At 46.1% G+C, this 18,099-nt stretch overlaps 1 protein-coding gene across 2 annotated transcripts in view; it reads left to right on the top strand.

The window, feature by feature from the left end:
* The window catches only part of LOC147615536 (uncharacterized), a 29,154-nt gene extending 13,746 nt beyond the window's left edge, over positions 1-15,408 (top strand). For both annotated transcript variants that reach the window (XM_086779634.1, XM_086779635.1), the window contains exons 3-6: positions 13,499-13,796; positions 13,900-14,144; positions 14,637-14,812; positions 14,960-15,408. In XM_086779634.1, coding sequence (XP_086635760.1) covers positions 13,499-13,796; positions 13,900-14,144; positions 14,637-14,812; positions 14,960-15,227 — 987 coding nt within the window. In that variant the 3' untranslated portion in view covers positions 15,228-15,408. The remainder of the gene's footprint in view (positions 1-13,498; positions 13,797-13,899; positions 14,145-14,636; positions 14,813-14,959) is intronic.
* The last annotated feature ends 2,691 nt before the right edge of the window (positions 15,409-18,099 follow it).

Below are 18,099 nucleotides of genomic sequence, written 5' to 3' on the forward strand. Positions count from 1 at the left end.
CAGTTTTTTTTTTTCCATTTGGACTCTTTCTAGTTGAATGTGGAGTTGCCTTAGCTACTCCTTTAGCTTCTAGTTGTCTTTATCTTCTTTTTGCGGAAGAGTTTCTTCGAATGGTTCTTCTTCTTTAGTAATGTCTTCGAAGCTTGATGCCATGGTGGATTGCATCAGAGCATGTAAGTAGCAAGGGCCAGCCCCAAGGCCTACCCAAGGAGGGTCAGCCTTGCAAAAGGTATTAAATACCTTAGCCACCATCAAAAGGCCCAAGTCCACAGCCCTTGTGAGGGCTTTAGCAACAATCGGCCAGAAGCCAGGAGAATCCACGACCAGAGCCAACAACAAATGCTATTTATTCAGTCGTGGCAACTAATTAGCAGGCCAACCGCTCCTAAACCAGCCGACCAGCACCCTTTTGTCATATAAAAGGGCAAGCTATGCTTAGTCCACAAATCATCAGAGATACAAATCAAGTTATCAAGCAAACAGTCAAGCATGTGTGCTTAGGCCTCTAGCCTTGGCATACTTTCAGCATTCTTGTGCTTTCAAGCCCAAGGCAATCAGAAGCTCAGTCTCTTCCAGAGTTCTCAGCACACCAACCCTCAGCCTCAGGCCGGTGTATTCTCTTGGAAGATAGCTTCACAGTCGCCTACAGCTTATGCTTAGCTCCACCTAGCATTTGGTCACTTTGTCCTTGCGTTTTGCGATTAGCCAGTCAGTTGTTCCACTCGGTCTTGTGAACACAGTTCAGCTTGTATTCAGTTCTCCAGAAGAAATAAAGCGAATACTCCTATTTGTGGGGGGGGGGGGGGGGGGGGGGGGGGGGGGGGGGGGGGTCAATGGTTAGTTTGGACCCCATCTGGTGTCATCTCGACTACATCTTTCAGATTCATGTATGATGTTTAAAGGATTGCTAAAGACTCACTAAACTCATGTTTAAAGAAGGCCTCGTTGTTTCACACGGTCCTAGCTTGGCATATGCTACATTAGTATCAGAGCTTGGGACGTGATTCAACCCAACAACCTAAGGTGAGAGCATCCTGTGTATGGTAAAGCTGAGATCGGGAAAAACCAGGTACTACCTCTGCACATATTTCTTGTATTGTTGATGAAACAGTTTGTCACCGTGTACCACAGTGCATTGGGTGCACGTGACGCAAGATGGTAATTAAACATGATTAAGGCAGCGGAGAGAGAAGAAAAGAGAGATAGTTGGTGTCAAATTCTCTTGTATTTATATGCTACAAAAAGGTGACTTGAATGTCTGTACATCTGTTAGGCCCTTGGTCTACCCAATAGGGTGACCTGTGGCCTTCTACATGACTTCTAGAATTCTTGATGAATGATGAATGAATGAATATCCTGAATGACTGATGCAAATGTTGCTTTATGCTTATATATATGCTGAGGTTGCTGGTCAGCCAGCTACTGCTACTGTCGGCTAGCTTTGGACAAAAAATCATAGAATAATACTGTAAATGCTCGCTTTTCCTTCATTGCCCTGCCCACACTGCCAACTGACTTATAGGTGCCTGGTCGCCTGCTGCTTGGGTACCAGATGGCTGTCGAGTGCTTGTATGGAGGCTGCCGATTGGACATCAAAGCCCTCCATGAGGCTGATGCTGATGCTGACGATGCTACTGCTGATGGTGATGATGCCCTAATTGCTGTTTATCTGCTGATACTGATGCTAATGATGATGATGCTACAGTTGATGGTGATGATGTCCTAATTTCTGTCTATCCTGATGTCCTAACTGATTAGGTTGTTCATGCTTAGGATTAGCCATGGCATAGGCGTGCACGTGACAAAGGGCCTCCCAGAATCAGGGTGTAGGTAGAGATCCTAGCTAGGAGGAAGTCCTTCCAGAGCTCACCACCCAGAAGGAGGCTCGATCAATCAACTTGCCCAAAAGGACCCGTGGAGGGGTCGATGATGCCCAGGCCCCCTTTGCGTCGTGGCTGAATGATCACTTTCTAGGCCACCTAGGCCTCTCGTCATTGCCAACCCACAGATTTTTGCGGTTCAACTGCTGAACCTGACGAATACAAGCCCGGGAGAATGCCCAACAGGAGGTGATGTACCACATGGTGGTGACAAGAACCTGGTTCGCCACCACAACCTAGCCAGCTAAAGAAAGCCTGCCTGAACTCTAGTATAGTGGCTTCTTCCTCCGAATGCTCAAAAGAAGAGGGGCTAGTTGTTGCTCAAGGGAGATCTCGATGCCGACTTGGCATGCAAGTAAACAAACTGGAGTGCCCCTTGAGATCCACTAAAAAGCCTCAACTAGACACCAAGTCCGGGCGGGCGATGAGCCAACCCAAAATCGACACGACTTATGCCAGTGGATTTGTGCTCCAGATGCACGACAAAAGATCTCTATCACCTTGGTGAATCTTTGGAGTCTCCCCTCGTTCCCAGACAGGTATGCTGGTCTGTCATCGGCAAACTCGGAATCAAGTAGCTCCTCCTGCGCGCGGATGGGAAGATGCAGTCCCTGGAGCCCGATCTCTTGAGCGGAGTAAAAACTACTCATGGCCTTAGCTACAAATAGGAAAAGATAAGGTGCTAGTGGGAAGCCTTGCCAGATCGAGTGAGAAAGCGGAAACTTGTCGTCTCTGGCTCCCTGAATAAGAACTTGGTTGTGTGAAGCCGAGTAGAGTCTTGAAACACCTCGGACCCACTACTTCGAAAATCGCAACCTACCCATTGTCCCCTCGAGAAAGTCCCAATCTACTCTGTCATATGCTTTCTAAATTCTCGCTGATGCATCTTGGCCGAAGCAGTGGCCTCTAGAAAGTGAAGACGTTGTCTTGAATGCTTTGATCTGGAACAAAACCGTCTGTGTACCATGTATAAAGTCTGGGAGGAAGGGCTGTAGTCGCCGATTGATGGCCTTAGCCATAATTTTGTATGCGCTCCCTAGGAGGGTGATGTTGGAGCAGGAGAGTAAGCTAACTCTAGGTGCAGAAAGGAAAGATGGCAAACATAATGAAATGGAAATGAAGGAAATGAAAGCAATGAACAAGTACTTACATGTAGACCAAGATAGCTTGATTTGATTGATATCACACACAAGAAAGTACATCACTCTTATAGAGTGAACACACACACTCAAGTACCATATGCTTATGGGATAACTCCCAAAGTGACACGTGGCATTCTCTCACACAAAGACTCATAAACTAGTTCCTAGTACACACTCTTTGACTATGATTTCTCCAACATCCCCCCTCAGAGCAAAGAGTGTGAGACCCAATACGCAAGGAGTAAACCGATCCCTCCTCCACCGCAAACTGCAAAGAGCGAGTCCAACTGACCAACACCTCCCGTGTGTCAGTGACTACTCAGTCAACTTGCGACCGGCAGTGAGAACCATCACTCGTCACCCCCCTCTTACTCTGAACTGGGTGTCAATACTTCATATCAAAGTAAAAACAATACACATTTTTGGGGGACAACCCAGGGCAGAGGACCCTTATTGACCATCACACATCACACTGTTTATTTCATTCATTTTATGCATAATGCAAGGGCAGAGTACCCATACAGACATTGAAGAAATCAGAAATAATAATCTTTGTCATCCTCATCGAGGGTGACATGGGCAGAAAGTGCATGATCTTCAGGAAGCTCGTCTGGTGGTTCATCAGCAACAAGATTAGCATGGTGTTGTTCTTGTTCTTTCTCCTTCTTCTTGAAGCAATTGGCTTCAATATGACCTTTCTGCTTACAGTATCTGCATATGATGTTCTTGTTGGCTTTCCATCTGCTGGCGGAGATAAGCATCAAATGTGTTGTTCTCAACAACTTCCCAGACTCCTTCACGCATAAGTAGCAACTGCATCTTGGTTTGCCATGTGGGAAAGCCTTCCCCCTTGAACTTATCCATGAACAATGTACTAGAAGATAGCGAAGTCATGACTCAAATCTGAACTGAAAACTTTAGCTCAAAAGCTTGAAGGTGCAGCAGATGGGTAGGGAGTTTTTAGCTTCATGTGAAAGCCCCCCTATTTGTGGTGAAGTGTGAAGCCAAAGAAATAATAACCTTATCCCAAACAAATGGAAGAGCTACGCCTCATCCTACCGTCCACGCCAAAGACCGTGGGAGCTGTGATTGGTGGGTGATGGGATCAGTGTGAGCAGCTGAGGACTTCATGCAACCGGACCGCGGCCAGTGGGGGACGAGGCCCAGCTGTTGCTGTTGTCAGAGGCCAGTGGGTTGATCAGTGGAAGGGCGCGCATGGGAGACGACACCTTAGCTGGTTGGGCGGGCGGAGAAGCTGCTGCGCGCAAGGACATCAGTGGCGGGTCTTTGCACAGTGGCGCCACCTGGTTGTGTAGAAGCTGCGCTTCACATGCTCAACAGCCACCTGGTTGTGTAGAAGCTGCGCTTCACATGCTTAGTAGCAGCGTTCAGTTAGTGGAACCAAAGAAGTGGAACTAAAGAAGAGGCTGGTGGCGATAGATGTGGCGCTTCTCCTATGCTCAGCAGCGATCGATGAGGATGAAGGAGATGGACAACCAAAGGATGAAGACCAACTTCCATTTGTGGGTCGGCCTTCACCCCAAAGGGTTGCCCATGGAGAAGCATGGCTCTAATACCATGTTGGAATAGGAGAGCAAGTTAACTCTAGGTGCAGAAAGGAAAGATGGCAAACATAATGAAATGGAAATGAAGGAAATGAAAGCAATGAACAAGTACTTACATGTAGACCAAGATATAGCTTGATTTGATTGATATCACACACAAGAAAGTACATCACTCTTATAGAGTGAACACACACACTCAAGTACCATATGCTTATGGGATAACTCCCAAAGTGACACGTGGCACTCTCTCACACAAAAACTCATAATTTAGTTCCTAGTACACACTAGAACACACTCTTTGACTATGTTTTCTCCAACAGGTGATTGGTCTCCACTGCCAAACCTCCAATTTGTCACCACCCTCCTTGGGAATCAAATGGATCAATCCCTCTGAGAACCTCTCCGGTATGGCTCCCGTAGCCATTATCTCATTGAAGGCAGCTCTGAGGCCGTCTTCTATGAGATCCCAATGTCGGAGAAACAAGGATACTGGAAGCCCGTCCTCTCCAAGGCATTTGTCCCACCAACTGCTACTATGTGGGGCTCCTCTCTAAGGACACGGTACACCACACCAACCTTGAATGTTCCATGAGACAATCCGCATGACTAAGATTTGTGGGAGACGGAACTATCGGAACTGCCCTCTACTCGAAGAGTCTTGGGCGTGGGATTCAATGGAGAGTGGTCTCACTGTCAGTCTTGGGGCAAAGCTGCGCCAGATGGGCACGAATCCTGAGCTCCATGTGAGCCACTCTGTCTGAGCCCTGGAGTATGCACACTCTGGACTCCACCCATGGCAATGCGGGTATTTGGAGGAGGGGGGAAGGGCTACTACCACTAAAACATGAAGAAACACAAAAAGAAGCACCTCCAGGTTGGAGGACACCATCTCTCCTTCCTGATCTCTATGGCCCGAGTCACCCAACTCCATCCGAGCCAAAGGTCAGAGCTGGGTAAGCGCATCAGTGATATGTAGATCATGCAAATGGTGTGAGAGCTCTATTGCCTGCCCATGAAAAGTGGCGAACACCGATTCCATGCTCCAATCCGGCACCAATGCGGCACTCAAGGGGAAGAAGAAGATCATCGAGCCACTCTGAGGTGGAAGGTCTGGAGTGATGTAGCTGTCACCAGCCTGGACATTTCCCAGTCTGAAAGGGGTCTGGTGGACTCCAGGATGTTTAAATATTTGGAAAGTACAAGCTTTGGGAATGGGGGGGACCACACTCCTAAAATTTAGGAGAGTTGCTATTTTTGGCCCGACTTCGATGGAAATTCTGTTCGCGTCATTACATCTGGAATTGAGCAGATACCAAGAGTTGGCAAAGTGCCTATGACAGAATGTCTACCAGTTGGGATATTTTTAGAGGTAAAAATTATGGAAGGACCCATCTCTTAGATTGGGACATGTGGCAAGAAAGTGGACCAAAGTGAGACAAGTGGCCTGACACTTGTTAGAAAAAGGAATCAAAGTGAGACAAGTGGCCTCACACTTGTCACTTCAGCTATTGTGTGGCTCTCCACTTGTCATCGTAACCTTCTCTTGCCATTTTAGCTCATGGGAGGCCCAAATCTATAAATTGGAGCCCTCTCTCTTCATTAATAGAGGCTCTCTTGCTGCACACTAGCCTCTACCACCGTTACAGGCTGCCCTAATGATGTCTACTCTCTTTCTCTCTCACTTGAAGGCTGCCCATGAAGAATACCGGCTGTTGGGGACTGTTTTGGAGGCTTCCATCGTGAAGAAATACTGAAGGCAAGGGTATTTAATCATTTATTATGATTTCTAGTCATTGTACTTGTTGTACCAACATTTGTACTTGCTGTACCAGCCCTTGTACTAGCTGTACCAGCTTCTGTACTTGCTGTACCACCCATTGTACCGGTTGTACCAGCTTCTGTACTTATTATACCTGCTGTACCAGCCACCGTACCGACTGTATCAGCCATTGTACCTGCTATACCGACTGAATGGAGAGTTGTACTTGCTGTACTCTTTCTATTGCATGAAGACCCGTGGTTTTTGGGGAAGAATCAGTACCCACATGGAGGCATATGGATTATATTGTTGGCTCGGCATTTCTACAGTCTATGTTCCGGCTTGGTTGCCTCGCGTTGGGCTGTGTTATGGCATTTGTATATGGATAATCCGGCATCTCCCGTGGGGAGAGTAAGGCCCTCAAAGCTTGTACATGATATTATTCTCCTTGGGTAATTAATACTCCAAGGGGGGGGGGTCGGCCCATTCCGGCCTCTATGCGGTGTCACACGTGCAAGCTCCATTTTCAGCATTTGTGGATGTTTTGTCCAGCTTTATGTTTTATGCAAAGTGATGATGGATATGTGTTAAGGCTGTGGCCATGTTTAAATGTTTTAATATGCATTGATGGTATCAACAAGTGTGTCAAAGGCCCTAGTCCCCCGGGCACCCGCCGCGAGTTTCATTGGTATCAGATGTCACCAGCCTGGACATTTCCCAGTCTGAAAGGGGTCTGGTGGACTCCAGGATGTTTAAATATTTGGAAAGCACAAGCTTTGGGAATGGGGGGGACCACACTCCTAAAATTTAGGAGAGTTGCTATTTTTGGCCCGACTCCGATGGAAATTCTGTTCGCGTCATTACATCTGGAATTGAGCAGATACCAAGAGTTGGCAAAGTGCCTATGACAGAATGTCTACCAGTTGGGATATTTTTAGAGGTAAAGATTATGGAAGGACCCATCTCTTAGATTGGGACATGTGGGACCAAAGTGAGACAAGTGGCCTGACACTTGTTAGAAAAAGGGATCAAAGTGAGACAAGTGGCCTCACACTTGTCACTTCAGCTATTGTGCGGCTCTCCACTTGTCATCGTAACCTTCTCTTGCCATTTTAGCTCATGGGAGGCCCAAATCTATAAATTGGAGCCCTCTCTCTTCATTAATAGAGGCTCTCTTGCTGCACACTAGCCTCTACCACCGTTAGAGGTTGCCCTAATGATGGTGGCTACTCTCTTTTTCTCTCACTTGAAGGCTGCCCATGAAGAATACCGGCTGTTGGGGACTGTTTTGGAGGCTTCCATCGCGAAGAAATACTGAAGGCAAGGGTATTTAATCATTTATTATGATTTCTAGCCATTGTACTTGTTGCACCAGCCCTTGTATTGGTTGTACCAGCTTCTGTACTTGCTATACCACCCATTGTACCGGTTGTACTAGCTTCTGTACTTGCTGTACTTGTTGTACCTGTTGTACAACCATCGTACCGGCTGTATCAGCCACTGTACCTGTTGTACCAGCCATTGTACCGGCTGTACCAGCCATTGTACCTGCTGTACCAGCTGAATGGAGAGTTGTACTTGCTGTACCCTTTCTATTGCATGAAGACCCGTGGTTTTTGGGGAAGAATCAGTACCCACACGGAGGCATATGGATTATATTGTTGGCTCGGCATTTCTACAGTCTATGTTTCGGCTTGGTTGCCTCGCGTTGGGCTGTGTTATGGCATTTGTATATGGATAATCCGGCATCTCCCGTGGGGAGAGTAAGGCCCTCAAAGCTTGTACATGATATTATTCTCCTTGGGTAATGAATACTCCAAGGGGGGGGTCGGCCCATTCCGGCCTCTATGCGGTGTCACACGTGCAAGCTCCATTTTCAGCATTTGTGGATGTTTTGTCCAGCTTTATGTTTTATGCAAAGTGATGATGGATATGTGTTAAGGCTATGGCCATGTTTAAATGTTTTAATATGCATTGATGGTATCAACAAGTGTGTCAAAGGCCCTAGTCCCCCGGGCACCCGCCGCGAGTTTCATTGGTATCAGATGTCACCAGCCTGGACATTTTCCAATCTGAAAGGGGTCTGGTGGACTCCAGGATGTTTAAATATTTGGAAAGTACAAGCTTTGGGAGTGGGGGGACCACACTCCTAAAATTTAGGAGAGTTGCTATTTTTGGCCCGACTCCGATGGAAATTCTGTTCGCGTCATTACATCTGGAATTGAGCAGATACCAAGAGTTGGCAAAGTGCCTATGACAGAATGTCTACCAGTTGGGATATTTTTAGAGGTAAAGATTATGGAAGGACCCATCTCTTAGATTGGGACATGTGGGACCAAAGTGAGACAAGTGGCCTGACACTTGTTAGAAAAAGGGATCAAAGTGAGACAAGTGGCCTCACACTTGTCACTTCAGCTATTGTGCGGCTCTCCACTTGTCATCGTAACCTTCTCTTGCCATTTTAGCTCATGGGAGGCCCAAATCTATAAATTGGAGCCCTCTCTCTTCATTAATAGAGGCTCTCTTGCTGCACACTAGCCTCTACCACCGTTACAGGCTGCCCTAATGATGGCTACTCTCTTTCTCTCTCACTTGAAGGCTGCCCATGAAGAATACCGGCTGTTGGGGACTGTTTTGGAGGCTTCCATCGCGAAGAAATACTGAAGGCAAGGGTATTTAATCATTTATTATGATTTCTAGCCATTGTACTTTTTGTACCAGCATTTGTACTTGCTGTACCAGCCCTTGTATTGGTTGTACCAACTTTTGTACTTGTTGTACCACCCATTGTACCAGCTGTACCAGCTTCTGTACCTGCTGTAAGGCCCTCAAAGCTTGTACATGATATTATTCTCCTTGGATAATAAAATACTCCAAGGGGGGGGGGTCGGCCCATTCCGGCCTCTATGCGGTGTCACACGTGCAAGCTCCATTTTCAGCATTTGTGGATGTTTTGTCCAGCTTTATGTATTATGCAAAGTGATGATGGATATGTGTTAAGGCTGCGGCCATGTTTAAATGTTTTAATATGCATTGATGGTATCAACAAGTGTGTCAAAGGCCCCGAGTCTCCCGGGCACCCGCCGCGAGTTTCAGTAGCCCCACACATATATGAATGGGAGCCACCGTCTCCTTGAACATACCAGCTCCTTTGATGGGAAGGTATCAGAAGAACTTGTAGTCAACTGGTAATGGTTCTCTGACACCAACTTAAAACTTTATGAGTGTAACCATGTTTATATGGGTTGGTTAAGTGGCTAAAAAGCTTAAGATCTAAAATCTTAAAGATAAAAGAAGTTGTCTTTTCCACTTCTAAACCATGTTTATATGGGTTGGTTAAGTGGCTAAAAAGCTTAAGATCTAAATCTTAAAGATAAAAGAAGTTGTCTTTTCCACTTCTAAACCTCCTACATTCATTTTTAAGTCTTAAACATAGATTTGTTGAAGAAGATATAAAAGGTCTCTTTGATTAGATGCTTAACTAAAAAGTTTTCACATAGCTTGTTTAGAAGCTTAAATGTGCAGAGAGAGAGAGTATTGGGTCCCGAATGCCCTCTGTAGGCACCCCACCACGAATGGTGTATTTGCTTTATTAGAATGATATAAGTCTGAAAATAAAGACTGGTTCTTGACCTACACTTTTCACCTTGGCTGGAGCACTCTCCTTGGCTGTCCTGGCCCTTGGAAGCAGCAACCCTTTGTGAATATTGAGATGATTGACCTGAATTATGCCTTGGGTATTTATACCCCTAAACACTACCGGTCCGCCTGTTCTTATTTTCCCTCCACAACCTGGTCCCAGCACTTAAATGCTTCCTTTAATCATGCGAGTTCACACTGCTGCCCTGGCTAAATGGTACTGGGCAGCGCCTGGGCTTGGCCGACTGGCTGCTGGGCAGCCTTTTGGCCTGGCCCATAGGGTTTGTCGGCCGTCTGGCCAGGCCCCCTTGGGCTGGCCGATAGCCTGCCCAACCCTTCTATGGGCTGGTGGGCAAGGCCTGGGGCCTTCTTGGCCCCTTGGGGTGGCACAGAGCCTGCCCCTCTCTTCCGGGGTAGTCCTATGGGCTGGATCCCATTCTACATGCTTCTATAGAAGCCTGGTGTCCGATTGCAAACCTAACACACATATCATTTGACATCATTCCAAAGGGAGACTCACAGTATGGACTGGCACTACTTCATGTACAAGACAATGCACACCTGACCTCGGACGTGTAGAGTGGAACCTTGGTTGACTTGTTCCGGACTGGGCTCACATGGGACGAGTTTCCACTCTAGGTCTTGCACCTTCTTGTTCAGATATGTCCATGTGGCATCCAAGTGCGGGATGCACATGACATCCCCTCTACTTAACTTGACGGAAGCTGCATTGCCTCCAAATAGTCCGTCAATAAAGCCGGATAGTCGTTGAAGAATTCTTTGTCAAGCCAAACCACTTTGTGAGTCCCTCGGTCTTAAAACTTCGTGAGGAACTGTCTTTGTCTTTGGCTTGAGCCATGCTTGAAGCAGTGCAAAAGGATCTGTTCTAGAACCATCACTTCAGCTTCATCAACTATGTTTGGTTCCGTTTCGTCTTTCATTTATGAAGAGATTGGACTTGCATATAGTTTCAGCCAACTGACACGGAACACATTGTGCATAGTCCAGCTCGGAGGTAGCTTCAACTTCATTGAAATCTCATTGATCTTTCTCTGGATAGGAAAAGATCCGAAGCTTCTGATAACTTTGGGCATCGCTTGCCCACATGTTTTAGTCTTTGCTTTATAATCCAAAGATAAACCCAATCTCCTTCCAAGAACTTCACCTCTTAAGTCTTTGTTGACCTATCGAGTGTAGGCCTCCTGTGCATTAGTGAGCTTGTCTTTAACTAATTCCAAAATCTCCTGGTAAGATTCCGTCATTCTATTTGTTTCAGGTACTGAGGACAAGGTTTTGGTCAATAGTGATTGGAATGGTCTTTCAAACGCTACTTCATGTGAAGTCCCTCCAATAGCTGAAGAAAATGAATCATTCAAAACTGCTTGAACTAAAGGCAAATACGAGTCTCACTTACCTTGTAGATCGTGGATCAGCACATCAAAGGCCAATTGGTTGTAGATTTCTATCTGGCTATTAGTTTGTGGGTGAAATGCATTGCAAAAATTCAGTTTAGTACCAAAATTATCAAACAATGCTCTCCAAAAATGACCGATAAACTTGGCATCTCGGTCTGACATTATGGTCCTAGGGATCCCGCCTTTGTGGTATCAATGCCGAATGAACAAATGGCCAACATCTTCGGCGGTCACATTGGCCTTGCATGGAATAAGCATAACAAATTTGCTAAATCCATCAACAATAGTTAAGCATTGTGTATTACGCTTACCTGGACTGGGAGGCAGATTTGTGAAAAAGTCCATCGATATATCTTGGAAAGGTCCTTCAGGGATTGGTAAAGGCTGTAGTAACCCTATTGTCTTCTCATGAGGAGCTTTCACTTTCTGACAAACGTCATAGTGTTGCACATGAGTAAACACATCGCGTCTCATTTTGGGTCAATAATATTGCCTCTCTAACTTTTCCAGAGTCGAAATCATGCCTTGGTGACCACCAGTGATGGCATGGGCGACATGGAGAAGAGCTGCTCTAAACGACTTCATGACGCAGCAGCAACATTGTCGTGGGATTGTTGAGATAAATGCTGGTAATGGTTCTTTGACACGACTGTATCTTCTTGTGTTGGTGCTAGTGTGGCGGCAGTGTATTGATCCGGAAATCTACCGGTGGTTCCGCCTTGAGCTAGCAGTCTGCCACTCTCCTGCATCGAGATCAATCGAGGTTGGAACCTAGTGCTTTGGTGCCTAGGGACCGGTATCCCTCCCACCCAACTAAGGAGAATCCGAAATGGGAACTCGTGCCGGGGGGGTGGGGACATTGGCTTGGGAGGCCAGAGTACTCAACTCTTTGCAAAATAGGGCCCCCTCAGAGGCAAGGAAGCAATATGGCATGAGGCACCGACTTCGGAGAGGCTATGCAGATATGAAGGGATGGACTCCCGGCCATTTGAGCAAGACCGAAGCAGCGGTGTGTTGGGGGGGGGGGTGGTGGAAGGGGGGGATTCCACCACTCTCCCGATAGCACAACCTATCACTGGGAGGAGAGGAAGGTATTCCTTCCTAAGACCTAGAAAGCATACTGTCACGGGAAAGCCTGAGATGCAAGCCAAAGGGTTGGACGCTGGCCATGCTACCACCTCGCAAAGAAGGCCTAGGCTGTACGTAGTGTGATTGGGCTCAGCTGCATGACTTTGCCCGAAGTTGCAGGTGAATCGAACTCAACGTGGTAGTAGCCACACCCCAAGGGATGAATATCAGTGATCTTTCTAGGTGTGCCAAGAAGGCTTGCCTGTAACAGATCCTTGAGCTGACAGCGTGCCGGGCGGCTACCCACAATCTTGCATACCAAGGTGGAGGCCTCGAGGGACAATACTATCGAAGCTAAGAGCTGGATGTCCGCCTCTGAAAATAAGCAAGGGACGGCGGCCTTGGCCAGGGATGACAAAGGGGTTGCCATGGAGTCCTCCTAGAAGGTGAAGACTAGAGAAGGCCGACTCTCGCTGAAAGAACTGCCCGACGTTGAAAACTGCCGAAGAGGAGGCAAGGGAGGAAAAAGGAGGGAGGGTGGATAGAGGCAGCCTGGAAAGGCAGGCGACAAAAGGGCGGGGGAGCGAAGGAAAGCGGGTGGAGGGGGAACAGGAAGGCGGAACACAGGGGAAGGCGTAGGCTAAACGTAGGGAGGGGGCAGGGAGAAGGCTGGTGACTGAGGCGCAAAGGGCTGGATCAGGAGGAGGTGGGCTCAGGCTGAAAGGTGGCAGGGGAGGGGGAGGCTGGCGCCACAGAATGCGGAGGAGGGAGGGGGGACGAGATGGTGAAGGAGGTGACAGTCAGATGCCGGGGTAGCTCCAGCTCACTCTTTAATTCACTGCTTAGCTCTTATGAATAATTTAGTGTGGTATCCCTGGGCTCGTATTAATCACAAAAAAGCGAGCAGAATTATTTTCTGAAATATTTCTTACACTGTTATGCATGTTTCAATAAAGGAAATGTTTGAACACTGTATAGAATCAGAATATTTAATGAGAACTTGACACCTTGGGAAATGATTTTTATGCAGTGGATTGGAATGGGAAACAAGGAACTTTTAGATATGTTTAAGGAGCACTGTCCGATGAAGGCTAGGCATGCATATGGTCCTCAAGGCCATCGTGGGATGAGCCTTATCATATTTACAGACTCACCAGAAGGATATTACAATGCTGAGGGCCTTTCAAAGCAATTCAAAGATTCAAGAAGAGGAAAAGAGCACTGGGATCAGCCAAGCAAGATAATATTCCTTCCAGGGGGTGACCGGATGTTGTATGGATACATGGCAGCAGCTGAAGACCTGGAGATCTTTAACAAGCATAGCTCAGGTGATTCTTGCACATGGATTGGAGATTCAATATTTTGGCAATTTGCGATGTCTTTTGTTGTCCTCTTGCTTGAATGCTGATTTTAATGCTGTGTCTTTTGAAGGTAAATCCAAGCTGAAATGGGAGCTTAGAACGTATCAAGAAGCTGTTGCCCAGCCAATGAGACGAATGTATGAGGACAATCAGTGGCTGAACTATTACAAAGTCACGGCACAGAAGCAGAAAGAGCACAGCAAAACACTGGAAAAGTCTATGAGTGTGTTTACAAGGAAGCTGGAGCTGAGAGAGAATGAAATATCTGTCATACGAGAAAGAGCCAAAGAGCAGCATGATGAAAACCAGAAAGAAGTAGGTTTTTATTATTGTGATTGCTCACGTGTTGCCAGTGTGTTTGTACGCGAGATTCTGTAGTTTTTTTCCAGTTGCCAGGAGAGTGGTACTTGCATTTTGTTTCAATGGCTGGGGGAGAACAATTTGCACTGCAGGATGCGTTTGGGATTCTTTAGGTGATGTCCAGCCAGATGCATGTATGTCTAGGAGAGCACAACTTACATTATTGTACGTCTTTAGGTGATGTGCAGCCAGAGGCATGTATGGCTAGGAGAGCACTGCAGTATGCCCTCAGGTGATGTGCAGCCAGCCGCATGTATGGCTATGAGAGCACTACTTGCAGTGCAGTATGCCTTTTGAGGAGTCCTTTAGGTAGTGGCGATATTGAATACTGTTAGAATTATTCAGATTTGCCCAAAAAGGGACTTCATGAATAACATTCTCTCCTGTTTCTTTTGCCTTGCTGTTAAAGAAGGAAGAGACTTGTATTCAACTCTTTCTTTTTTGCAGATGGATGATCTTGAGCAAACTTACAAAGAAATGATAGCTCAATTGCAAAGGGACAGTGCTAAAAGAGAACAAGAGATGCAGGAGAAGCAAGAAGAGTTTAAGCAAGAGCATATAGAGCGTTATCAACAACTTGAGAAGAAGCTGGGAGAAGAAGAGCAGCAGCCAAAGCAAGCCAAGTAACAATATTGTCTCTCTTCTCATGCTTTGTTGGGGTGGACTTACCATCTAGTTGCTTTCATTGAGCTGGACTCTATGCATGCCTGTGGGATTGCTTCGCATGTGTACAAATCATACTTGCTGACTTATGCTTGGGACTTTTACAGAGTAGAAGAGGCGATTCAACGACAAACAGCGATTGTTGAATCTAGCTTACAGGATTCTGAAGACTATGAGTATCAGAAAAGAGAGCTTATGAAGCAACACCATTTGAAAAAGAGGGAGTTTATGAGAAAGCAATATGAGGAAGCACTTGATTTTGAGAAAAAGCTCGAGAAAGAGAGGCAAGCACTTCTGGATAATTATAGGAGGCAAATGGAGGAAGCAAGTTCTAAAGTGGAGAAGGGAGTTTTGTTAGGGAAGAAGCCTCTATAACTTTGTAGAGGTGAGTAGAGAAGAAGTTGATGCTCATGATTATGCTGAGAGGGCTGGATTTTCTAGGTCTCAACCTCTTGCCAGAGATATCAACCTCTAAATCTATGGTAGCGTATATTCTCATGATATTCAATGACTTGCGGTTATGCTCTTTTGACCACATCAAAATGTCTTTGCTGCACTTTGTTTTTCCTATAAGCCTTTTTTTTGTTTTGTTTTGTTTTTTGTATGCAGAAAGGGGACTTCTATTAAGTATGAATAGACCATACAAAATCACGGTTGGGAACAAAAAATCATCATCCCAGAATGTAGGGTGATCTCAACCAATATGGGGCACAAAGGTGCCAAGAGAGTCCTTGGGGGTCGATGAGAAAAAGATCCCTTGATCCCACTCCCTCATGAAAACAATGTGCTTTGCTTGCACAAATCTGGATAGTCCCTGTATACAAGCCCATGTGTCCATAAGAGAGTGAATAATATCTCTCCATATAGTACAAATGCAATGGGTGTTGTATATCTGAATGCAATAGCCTCAGTGCATCTGTCCCTCCAAATCTGCCAAGGTGTGATACTGGCAATGATCTTCCAAGTAGTATTAGTCCTCTGCAGAGGTAGCCTATATTGTGTATGAGGAATAGCCAATTGCATACAACGTTGGGCCACACCTCTGCATATCATTATGGCGGTGTCCAGATCCTTGTCCTCAAAAAATATTTGTGGACGAGATTGAGTGAGCCAAGCAATAGCACTCCAAGTAACATAAATGGTCTCTCTCCTCAATCTGCACAGAAGCTGAGCTATAGTCCCAAATCCTATGAGCAGCTCTACACCCCCATATGCAATGTTGTACTGCCTCAAAAGCTAGTGGGTATCTGGGGCAGGTGGGGTTTGCTCCAAAAAATACCCCTTCACTAAATAATGGGGAGGCCACCACATGTAAGAATAACCAAAAGAAGTGGGAGATCTGGCTCCTCCTATATGAGTGCCAAGTCTGCCAAAATGGTGTGTTCAATCTCATAGATGAATCCCACATCTAAGAGTTTTTTGATCTCCTCCTTGATGAGCTGAGGATATTTATAACTCTCCTAGTGCGGTGTCAGTGTAGGAGTCCTCTAAATCTGTCCAAATAAAAGGAGCAATGTGGTTGAAAAAAGGTTGACTCTTCATAGGATTGGCTGCAATTCATTCCCACTCACTAGGATTTCAATGAAGATATCTGATAGGACACCCACCATACAATCATAAGCACCAAGACCCATGGGTCACAATTTCAGGCGGAGGGTCAACATGCCAGTGCTTCTTTGAGCGACTATCCTTGATAAAGGGCAGTGCCGGGAATAATCTCTTTGCGTGTCACATTTCAACAATCTCTATCCTGGTTGGAGATAATAAAAAACATGATCTTTCTCCTCATCTTGATCCAGTAAAGCTAACACCTGTAATGGCACTCTTGTCCTAGAGAAAACACCCAGCCACCTAGGATCATGTTGATCATGAAATGTGCCAGTAATCCACTCATGAAACTCAGTACGAAGGGCTTTGTGTGAATATATGCTCTTATGTGTGTGTGTGTGTGTGTGTGTGGAGTGCATGTGTGAGAGCATATCTTGATACAGAGTTCTACACCCACTATTGGGCACTGATGACGTTAGTGGGGATGTCGTAGTATCTAGTCCATACTATGCATAATGGAGTTGATAGTTATATAGTCTTGCGGGTTGACTACCATGAGTATATAACATGCACGTTCCTAAAAGGTGAATTTGGGCATGTTCCTGGATTCATCTAGGTATATATATCCACATCAATTTGATCGATCTGTCTAAGAGTCCCTCCGAGGTATTGGGTGGATGCAAGTCTCTAATCCAAAGAAAGACTTTTAAAAGTCTTCCAAGCAATAACTATCAATGCACATCTCTCCTTGCCTGGTCCATGCATATTCTACATAATGAGCTGTATATTGGCCTCATCCTCTTGTAACATGCGGAAGCTCGGTGGATAGAATCGGTAACTTCAATGTTCAGAATTCAACCTTTCATGACGAAGATAACACACAACATAGAGAGAGATGTGCAGAAATAGAGAGAGAGAGAGAGAGAGAGAGAGAGAGAGAGAGAGAGAGAGAGAGAGAGAGAGAGAGAGCTGTATTAACGTCTACTAGAGGCCGAACTCGACCTATGAGACAAATCAATGTACAACTCTCAATGTCTTTTGGATGTCCAGGAAAAAAAAAGGACAAGATGAACATGAAATAAACTATGAAAGTACTGAGCTAGTGGGGGGGTGTGATGGATGGAGCACTACTGCTAGAGGCTCAGTATGCAACCTATATGCGCAGGGTATACAAGAATGCAATGCAGATCTGTCTAGCTCCAACCAGTACCATAATGGGGGTGTAATATGTGATACATAGGCGATGGCGAGGCAAAAATACCTCGGAGCATGGTCTCCAGGTGTGAGTGTAAGTGAGCTAGCCGCTCCTGGATATGGTGCTGAAGTCGAGCCCGTATCTCTGTGATCTCCCTTTGATGTAGTCTGGGAGTCTGGTAGCTTGGTGCTCTTGGTCTCCGTCTGGCTCGGAGGTCCGCAGCGCGCTGAAGTGTAACCCCTCCTGTGTCAGGATAGGCACTGGGATAGATTTCTGGAAGAAATCAGTGAGCTGGAGCTGTTGCCCACCTCTCCCTGTGGTATGAGTCCGTAGCAGTCTCTCTCTGTGGCGCTGTCTCTAGCAAGAACTGGCCAAATCTGCGCTGGTTTGCGGACTCCATGATCTGGCGGAGTGAGGGATGTCCACTGAAGATGGTGGTGTATCTCTCTCTAATGACACTATATGCTCTGCATCTGCATACATAATGTTCCTCACTCTCAACCT

Source organism: Cibotium barometz, chromosome 40 (genome assembly GCF_041138505.1).
Source record: "Cibotium barometz isolate CiBa-2024 chromosome 40, ASM4113850v1, whole genome shotgun sequence".
Classification (NCBI taxonomy): Eukaryota; Viridiplantae; Streptophyta; class Polypodiopsida; order Cyatheales; family Cibotiaceae; genus Cibotium; species Cibotium barometz.